At 56.6% G+C, this 10,070-nt stretch overlaps 1 protein-coding gene across 1 annotated transcript; it reads right to left on the minus strand.

The window, feature by feature from the left end:
* Positions 1–1,090: 1,090 nt before the first annotated feature.
* Positions 1,091–7,767, minus strand: LOC112892047. The gene is made up of 4 exons (XM_025959105.1): positions 7,264–7,767; positions 6,843–7,028; positions 6,465–6,752; positions 1,091–1,247 (listed from the first exon to the last, which is right to left on the minus strand). The coding sequence occupies exons 1-3, from the start codon at positions 7,750–7,752 to the stop codon at positions 6,474–6,476; spliced, it is 954 nt and encodes a 317-aa protein (XP_025814890.1). The 5' UTR covers positions 7,753–7,767; the 3' UTR covers positions 1,091–1,247; positions 6,465–6,473.
* Positions 7,768–10,070: the final 2,303 nt, after the last annotated feature.

A 10,070-nucleotide genomic window follows, 5' to 3' on the forward strand; every position in this document is an offset into this window, starting at 1 on the left:
GGAATCGATCGTGCTCACGACTTGCCGCTGCAGCTGCAGAGCTAGCTCGGTCCGTTTGCTGCGGATGCCACCAGTCCGCTTGGCGATGGTGTGGATGTGGATTCATGTCTTTCTTGTGAGATATCAGCTCCGTCCTCAAGCTTAGCTTAGCTGGGAAATAAGGCACAACAAGTGCTTGCAGACGCGGGGCCCCGTGCCCCGTCCCATTCGGAGCAACGCATACGGGGCGGGAGCTGCGGCGGAGGATCGTCGGGAGTGCAAGATGGGCTATCTTCTGAAGGAGGAGGGTATATTTGTAAATAAACAGGGTCCTTTATGCAAAATATCGGATCGTGATTAATAGTCGCGATCCAAATAAGGGGGACTTAGTGAAAAATATTCTAAATCAGGGGGTCAAACGTAAATTTTCAGGCCGGCTGCCGTCGTGACCGCGCTGCCACCGGCGGCCGCCGCCAACCGCCCAACCCTGTCCAAAACATCCGGCGCCGCCTTCCTTCGACCGCGGCGGCGCCGTTGACACCCACGATTGCCGCCGAGGGCACCACCTTCGGCTGGAGTCGTCGCCGTTCCCGCGGCGCCCCGGTGGGCCGGACCGCCGGAGCTCGAGGAAGGGCAGCAGCTAGCAACGGGGACGGGCGAGGGAAAGGATTCCTTCCTCCTGAAGCGCACCTCCATCCATGGTCCCCCTCACCGTGAATTTGCCCGCTGGCCATCTGCAAGTGTCTGCATTTTCTTGCTTTCGCTTGGACCAATGGATCAAGCTCAAGACTGGAAGCGCCATGCCATGCCGACCAGCTCTCCAGCTGAAGAGGGATGTTCCCAATCCTCTCTTGTTCCTGTTTCAGCTGAAGTGATCTCCAGTCTAGAAACTCAAGTGACATCCTCTAGAAAGCTGTTGTGAAGGATTTAGGAAGTATGGGCTGTGACAGAAACTGATGACAATCGCCGCGCATCACTTGTCCCGGAAAGAAAAGTCTTAAGCGGATGCCACCTAGCATACCTGACAAATGAAAGAAACTCTTATGCTAAAATGACAGGGCAACAAGATATCATCAACCATGCACATACGGAATACCAGAAAATTGCACATTTCTTTATTTGATCCCCATCAGGTCATGATCAGCCTGGACTGCCTAGTAACTACAGTATATCTACATGATCACAACCATTATTAAGTCATCCCAGGATGAAGAACAACACCCAGAAGGTGATCGATCTCGAGTTCCCTCTCTAGCTCAAGCTGCCACCTGACAGCCGGAACTTGCTCCGGCGGCCGGAAAAGAATTCCGGCGAACTCTCGCAGCTCTCCGGTGAACGAGAAAACAGAGGAATTTTGGTGCCCAGCTGATTGCCGTGCGTTTTCTGTTTGTATCGTCTACTTAAATACACCAAAAGCTAAGGAGTGGCGGAGCTAATCTCGCGCCCTCCGGCATGCGCGCCATGCGCGCCACAACCTTCAACGCGTGCGCCATCCCGCACGCCAGGCCATGCCGCGCAGCTAGCGGCAGCACTCGCCACGACTCGAAACAGACGCATGTCGTGGCCGAGAAAACAGGACGCGCTCGGGAGGATAGAGATGTCCAAGCCGAGCTCAACAAACTAACTAACAGAGACTAAACATTTGAGCAGGAACACAGAGTTACAATAGACGCTCACATTTCACCCCCTAAGTCTGATGTTCCTTGCTGATCTTGCCGACGCCCAGCTTCACACGCAACTCACAGAAGCGATCACGCGCCAGTGGCTTCGTTAGGATATCAGCCAGCTGCTCCTCAGTGCGGACGTGCTCAATGTCCATCTTTCCGTTGCCAATGCACTCTCGAATGAAATGATAACGCACATCTATATGTTTACTTCGATCGTGAAAAACGGGATTCTTACTGAGTGCAATCGCCGATTGGCTGTCCATCTTCAGAATGAAGGCTGCGCGCTGCTTGCTCTTCAGTTCGGCCAGTAGCTGTGCCAGCCAAACACCTTGACAGGCCGCCGTTGTCCCCGCGATGTACTCGGCTTCACAAGAAGATAAGGCGACGACCTTCTGCTTCTGTGATTGCCAGGTCACCGGACAGGAGCCAAGGTAGAAGAGCACGTAGTGCTCTTCCGTGTGTCGACGTCGCCGTCCATGTCTGCGTCGCTGTAGCCGAGTAGCTTCAGCTCGCGCCCACCGCGCTTGTAGTAGCAGCCGTAGTCAATCGTCCCCGCGATGTAACGCAGGATGCGCTTCACCGCGGTTAAGTGTTCAGAGGTGGGGCGCTCCATGAAGCGGCTTACGTAGCCGACGGCAAAGGCGATGTCGGGCCTGGTGTGCACCAGATACCGCAGGCAACCAACGAGGCCCCGGTACTCGGTGACATCCACCGGCTCTCCAGTGCTGGTCTTCGACAACTTCAGGCGAGCCTCCATCGGGGTGTGACACGGATTGCACGAATCCATGCCCGCGCGTTCCAGGACCTTGCGCGCGTATCCAGCCTGGGAGAGGCTGATCCCATGCTCTCCCTGTTGCACTTCGATTCCTAGATAAAAACAAAGGAGACCAAGGTCACTCATCTTGAACCTGGAGCTCATCTGTTCCTTGAACTTGGCGATCTCTGTGGCGTCGTTGCCGGTGATGATCAGATCATCGACGTAGACTCCCACTAGTAGCCTCTTCGCACCCTCGCCACGGGCGTACACCGCGTGCTCCGACGCGCTGTGGCTGAAGCCGAGAGCCACCAGTGACTCGTCCAACTTGGCGTTCCATGCGCGCGGAGCCTGACGAAGTCCGTAGAGTGCCTTGTCGAGGTGCAGTACCTTCTCCTCCTGCCCGGCGGCGACGAAACCAGGAGGTTGCCGGACGTAGACCTCCTCGACTAGCTCCCCGTTTAGGAAAGCCGATTTCACGTCCATATGATGGACGGGCCACCCCTCCTGGGCGGCCAGGGCGAGCAGCAAGCGCACAGTCTCGATGCGAGCCACGGGCGCGAACACTTCATCAAAGTCTTTGCCCTGTTGTTGCACATACCCCTTTGCCACGAGACGCGCCTTGTATTTGGTCACCTCGCCGGCGGCGTTCTTCTTCACCTTGTATACCCACTTCAGACCGATCGGGCGGTGACCAGCCGGAAGGGGAACAAGGCGCCACGTCTTGTTGCTCTCGATGGCGTCGATCTCCTCCATCATGGCTCGGCGCCAGGGCTGGTGCTGCTCAGCCTCCGCGAAGTTGGTCGGTTCCTCCTCGATCTGCAGGTGGAGTTCAGCAGCAACCTGACGAACAGCATACCCGGGTGGAGTTGCAGCGCCCAGCACGTTGTCGACGGTGCGGTAGCGGGGCTCGACGTCGTCGTTATCGGCGTCCCAATACTCCTCAGCGTGTGGCGGAGGTGACACAAATTCGGGCTGCGCTGGTACGGCAGCTGACGAGGCAGGCGTCTGCGGCGTCGGGGTAGCAGATATTCCCGGTGGAGTAGCAGCAGGCGGTGTCGGCGATTCTGGGACCGGGCCATCGTCGTTCAGGGTGGATCCCAGATCCATGGAGTGGTACTCGATGATGAACTCCCGATCTGCGCCGTGGTTCTCGTCCTCCCAGTTCCAAGAGGTCGGCTCGTCGAAGACAGCATCCCTGGAGACGATGGCACGTCGTGACGCGGGATCGTAGAAGCGCCACGCCTTGGCGCCGGGCTCGTAGCCGATGAAGACCACCGGTATCCCACGGTCGTCGAGCTTCTTGAGGTGCGGCTTCGTTGCTTTGATGTAGGCGACGCACCCGAAGGTGCGCAGGTAGTGGACATCTGGCCTGCGGCCATGCCAGGCTTCATACGGTGTCATCCCATTGACGGCCTTGGTGGGCGCCCGGTTCAGTAGGTACATGGCGGTGGCGACCGCCTCTCCCCAGAAGAAAGCTGGCAGGTTCCGGCTCTTCAGCAGACTGCGCGCCATCGTGACGACCGTCTGGTTCCTCCGCTCGACGACGCCGTTTTGCTGCGGTGTGTAGGGTGCGGTGTGCTGCCGCTCCACGCCGCGCTCTGCGCAGTAGGTGTTGAACTCGATGGAGTTGAACTCGCCTCCATTGTCGGTACGCAGAACGCGCAGGCGTCGCCCTGTCTCCACCTCCAACTTGGCTTGGAACCTCTTGACGGCGGCAAGGGTGTCGCTCTTGGTGGCGAGCAGTGACACCCACATGTATCTGCTGCGGTCATCCACCAGCAGCAAAAAATATGTCTTACCACCGAGGGTCGCCGGTGTGATGGGGCCGCAGAGATCTCCATGGACCAGATCTAGCAGCCCTTCCGCTCGGCGCTTCGCCTGGGACGGGAACGGACTCCGCTTGAGCTTGGTAGTGACGCAGTCCGCGCACAGCTGGTGTACATGCTCGACGGAGGGTAATCCTTCCACCATGCCCCGCTGCTCCAGCTTGCGCAGGGCGTCGAAGTTCAAGTGGCTGAACCGCTCATGCCACAGCCACGCGCTGTCAGAGGTGCGCGCGGCCAGGCAGAGAGGGCGGGCGAGCTTCACGCGCAGCAGGTAGAGGTGGTTCGGCGAGCGCCTGACACGCACAATTAGGCGATCCTGCTCGTCGCGGATCCGCAGCAGACCGTGCCTGGCGTGGACGTCGCAGCCGCCTTCATCCAACTGCCCGAGGCTGACGATGTTGGTGGTGAGCCTCGGGATGAAGTACACCCCCGTGAGCGGGAGATGCTCGCCGGTCTTGCCCTCGAACAGCACCGTGCCCACACCCTCGATAGCAACCTTCGAGCCATCGCCGAACTTGACGCTGCCGCGCACTGCCGTGTTGATGTCGGTGAAGGCGTCGCGGGAGCCGGTCATGTGGTTCGTCGCTCCGCTGTCGAGGTACCACAGCGAATCGTCGCGCTCTGCATCTGCATCAATCTGGGCGAAGACCTTACCCTCGAGTACGCGCAGCGGGCGTCGATGCGGGGAGATCTGAATCCCCTCGGCGTACGGCGTGGGGGAGGTGTTGGGGAAGACGGTGGCGTGGGCCATCAGCAGCGCAGGCTCGTTCTCCTCCTCTGCTTGCGCGACGTGGGCCTCGGCCTTGGGCTTGCCGCGGCAATCCTTGGCCCAGTGGCCGTATTTGCCGCAGCGTCTGCATGATCGCGGCGGATGGCCGCCCCAGTACCGTCGCTAGACAACGCAGCGGAGTTATCTGCCTTACCGCGCCCACGACCGCGGCCGCGGCCACCGCGCTTCTTGTCGCCGGCGCCGCTAGGGGCTCTGCTTCTGCTCTTGCCGTCGGAGTCCCGGAGGTTGAGCTTGGCACGCCACTCTTCTTCGCACAGAAGCAGCCGGCCTTGGCTGTCGGTGACGGGTGCCGCTTTGCGCCGCTGCTCGACGGCGCGCAGCCTGCCGATCACCTCCTCCACGGACATGAGATTGATGTCGAGTAGGGTCTCGATGGAGATCGCGACTTGTGCGAGGTGGTCGGGGGCGAGCTGCAACATCTTCCTGACGACGTCAACGTCCGGAAGATTGTCGCCGAGGAGACGCAGATCAGCGGCGAGCCCGGTGATGCGGTTCGCGAAGTCCTCCGCGGTTTCCCCTTCCTTCCACACCAGGGCGCTGAACTCACGTCGGAGCTGTTGCGCGTTGGCCTCCCGCACGCGTGTGACGCCGACGCGGATCCTCTTGATCGCCGTCCATGCCTCAGCCGCGGAGTTTCTCCTCTCACGCAGACTTGATAGCATTTCCGGCGGCACCGAGCGCAGGATCGCCGCAAGTGCAAGACGATCGTGACGGTAGTTGACCTCCTCCCCGACCTCCGGCTCGACGGCGTACCACCACCCGGCGGCCTCAAAGTTCACCTGCATCAACATCGCCCACTCTTGATAGTTGGTGCGTGTGAGCATGGGGAACTGAGTGCCGGCAGCATTGTTCTCCGCGACATTGCGGCGGACGACGACCTCGCGGCGCCCTCTTCGTTGCGGCGGACGACGACCTCGCGGCGCCCTCTTCGTGGCGCTGGCGAAACGGACACCCGTCGCTCCCGGCGCTGACCGCCGCCAGGCGGAGCGGACAGGCGGTCCATCCCACGGCTCGACTGGCTCTGATACCAGTTGACAGCCGGAACTTGCTCCGGCGGCCGGAAAAGAATTCCGGCGAACTCTCGCAGCTCTCCGGTGAACGAGAAAACAGAGGAATTTTGGTGCCCAGCTGATTGCCGTGCGTTTTCTGTTTGTATCGTCTACTTAAATACACCAAAAGCTAAGGAGTGGCGGAGCTAATCTCGCGCCCTCCGGCATGCGCGCCATGCGCGCCACAACCTTCAACGCGTGCGCCATCCCGCACGCCAGGCCATGCCGCGCAGCTAGCGGCAGCACTCGCCACGACTCGAAACAGACGCATGTCGTGGCCGAGAAAACAGGACGCGCTCGGGAGGATAGAGATGTCCAAGCCGAGCTCAACAAACTAACTAACAGAGACTAAACATTTGAGCAGGAACACAGAGTTACAATAGACGCTCACACCACCTAGCTTCCTCAGGTGTGAGTGCAAGCACTCTGACGGAACCTAACTGGCTTGGAGCTACCGGGATCGATGGCAACCGGGCATCTCACACGCCTCGCGTGTGTCACCCTCACGAGCTTCCCCATCACATACCCTCTGCTTCTGACGGCCAGTTCTAGCGTCAATGGCACTCTGCCTCCGGCGTTGGACGGAGCAAGCGTGGCACCGGCTCCGTAGAGGGGCGTCTTCTCGCCGTGCAGGATCGCGGAGGCGACGCGACGGCTGGTCCTTGGTTGGTAAAACTTCTCGAACTGCAGAGTAATAGACAGGATCAGATGATACGGTGTGGTCTGCAGAAGGGAAGTTCTCATGTTCGTAGTAACTGAAGGAGATGTTGTTACCTGCCCGTTGGCGACCGCGATCTCCGAGTACATGAGCCTAATCGAGCTTGAGGACACATGGATGCCGAACATTGTAGAGGGGTTGTGAACGTTTATCTTCAGTGAGCAGTTCAGTGTGACCAGCTTCGTCGGCACCCCGGTGCGGTCTGTGCCTTCTCCGGCGTAGAAATTGTGCACTGTCAAGCTCTGCAGACAAAGAACAGTCAATGGGAATGCTGCACTAACAACAACATATGCATCAACTTCTTCAGAAGTTTCAGATGATAGATAGGAAGTTGATTAGGAAATGCTACATGAACTTCAGAAGTTCAGAGATCATTGACGATCATGCTAGATCCTCGTAGTCACAGCATCCCATAAATTCCTCTGAATCTGTGCTCTTTGCATTCAGGATATATAAATCGATTCAGATGAGGTGTACCTTGACAACGACGCTAGGCTTGTACTGGCGAGCAGCGCCCCAGACGCTGAGGCAGATGACGGTGAACGCCAGGAGAAGAGCCGAGAGCCAGAAGGCGACGACGCAGCACCGCGGGAGCTCGGGCTCCTCGTCAAGCTCGTCGTACGCGCCTTCCTCGTCGATGGCGGTGATCTCGCGCCACCCCTTGGTGCTGAGCCGCTTGCGGCCGCCGGCCCTGCTGCCGGGCGACGACGACCGGAGCGTCCCGGAGAAGCGCGTGGCCGAGGAGATCCTGGAGTGGCGGCCCGTGGAGGGGTGCGAGGGGGAGTCGAGGGGGCTGTTGTTGTACACGGGCGTGGTGTGCGTCGTCGACGACTTGTCGCCGTCGTCGTGGGAGTCGCGCGACGGGCTCTGCACGTAGTACGCCGGCCGCTTCGGGGTCTTGGGCGTCCGCGGCGGCGACGTCGTCGCCATGCTCGTCACGTCCGACTCCGACGTCGTGTGCTTCATCCTGCCGACGTTCTAATACCGAGCCAGCCAAGGAATGATCCACTACTTGCTGAAAGCCTGAAACTGAACTGAAAATATTTGGTGAGCGATATGTGTGTGTAAGAGAGAGAATCTGAGCTCTGAAGATTGATTACAACTTTGGTGGGGAATGGAAGACAGCTGCTTTTGCAACAACAATGGCAGAAGTCATACAAGATTTAGGCAAAGACATTACTGCTTTAGCAACAACAGTGCCAGAAGATACAAGATCTAGGCAAAGACATTACTGCTGCTTTTCAACCCCTTTTGTCATTCCTCAAAAGATAAAAGAAAAACCTTTTGTCCAGAAGTACGCCTACAAGTAGACATAGCAAGTTCATCCAAGAAATGTGCTAGAGAAAATAAGGCAAGCGCAAACCCACACGTATTCTCTTTGTGATCCCAGACAAAAACGCCATGCCAGCAGCATTCAAGAGCACCTGCATTTGGATCCATGCCATCGCGTGCAACGAAATGGGTAGGATTATAAATCACCAAGGAAGGCAGTGCTTTGTGCATGAGTGTGCCTAGCTGGGTTTGTTTGGGAAAAAGCAAAAGAGTAAGCACATAGAAATACAAAACCGGAAGATTCTCGTCGAAGCCAGAGAGGACCTTGCAGTTGCAGCGCGGGATGGCCTGAAAATCCTTGCTTGTTGCAACTTTGCATCGAGTAAGGAAAAGAAAATGCAGCAGGCGCTTTGTCGCGTCAAACATTTGCGCTTTTTTATAGGAAGGAGAAGGGTAGAAAATTGAAGAAAGTGGCACGTGTAGCACCAGCTCAGCGGTGTGGATAGGTGGCGTCTCTGCTACGTACCAAAGTGTCAGAGCTTCATCCCGCCACATGTCGCGAGGAACGAATGCTTTCTTGAGAAATGTGTCTGATCCTTCTTTCTTTATTCAAGAAAATACTAAATGTATCTGCAGAGCAGAAGCACAGGATCACGGATCCCGTACTGACAGACTTTCCAAGGTCCGGATGACGGTATAAAGCTGGAGCGAGAAATCTCATTGTAAACATATAGAATTCACATTTAGCGCATTTTTTTTCCCGGCAGAAGAAAATTTTGATCATAAAAGACCACAGAATTGGTTGGCATTTGTTGCTGACCCTGAAGAGACGAAACTGCCAGCTGACGATTTCAAGAACATGTAGATCTTTGCGCGCTGCGATTCCAGACGACAAGGCCGCCTGGAGTCTGAACCAACCAACCAACCCCAAAATTCAGACAGAGAAAACCCCACCCCAGGCGATGGAAACCATTCCCCAACCAAGCGACAGGAAGAAGAGGCGCAGGAAGATGTGGATGGATCGGAAGTCGATGCGCTTACCTGACTTGGCTACCCTGGAGGAGGAGGAGGAGGAGGAGCGGGGTCAGCGAGAGGAACTGGGGAGGAGGTGGAGGTCTGGCTCCTCTGCTGCTGCATGGAGCGGAAGCGGCCGGCTTTCCCGGGCCCCGCTTGACCATGCGGGCTATGCTACGCGTGGCGTGGGCCCTGTCCCGTGGGCCGCGCGCTTCCGTCTCGTCTCGTCTCCCTGCCATATGGGCCTAGGACAAGCAGCGCGCCACATGTCAGTGCCAGGCTGAAACCAACCGGATTCCCAAATCCAGAATCGACTCCCTGTGTCCTTACAATTGTGATAGTTCCTAGCACTATATAATATATACAGAACTCATTCCAATCGTAATCTCAGTCATACTTCATATAAAGTCAATCACGGATTTAATTATTATATAAATATGTATAATTTGTAATACAAAATTCATTACAGGCCTCTCAGCTGGAGCAAACAAGTAAAAAATGGAAAAGGTACTTCTGGTCGTCATTTATCTTCTGGAACCTCCTCCACAGGCAACTCGAGCGTAGTACGGGCTTCAGTCGTACCAACTGTCATCGTTGGGGTTGAACGCCGGATCGGATCCTGCATCGTACTAGACTATCCCCAAAGCATGGGATAGGTTCACGTCATCATCCGAATAGAAGTTTTTAAAGTTAACTAAGCTAAAGGTAATATAAAGTTCAAGGGATTAAGCTGGAGTTTCCTATGCATGCGCAACAACATATATAAGTATATATATCTTCTTCCAACTTCGACTCGGGCCCTTCCGGCATTCTGGATTCCCAGTCCAACGCATACCTTCCCAAAACCACCAATTCGATGGGACTCTCTTTCCTCGCATCTCAATTGCCCCTAGCATGTGGTCATATCTAGAGGAAGGTAGAAATCATAAGTAACACTAACTAATAAGAGCAACAGAAGAGTAGGATTGTGTGACACCCTAGGTGTCAAAATTGTAAAA

The sequence above is a fragment of the Panicum hallii genome, chromosome 5 (genome assembly GCF_002211085.1).
Source record: "Panicum hallii strain FIL2 chromosome 5, PHallii_v3.1, whole genome shotgun sequence".
NCBI lineage: Eukaryota > Viridiplantae > Streptophyta > Magnoliopsida > Poales > Poaceae > Panicum > Panicum hallii.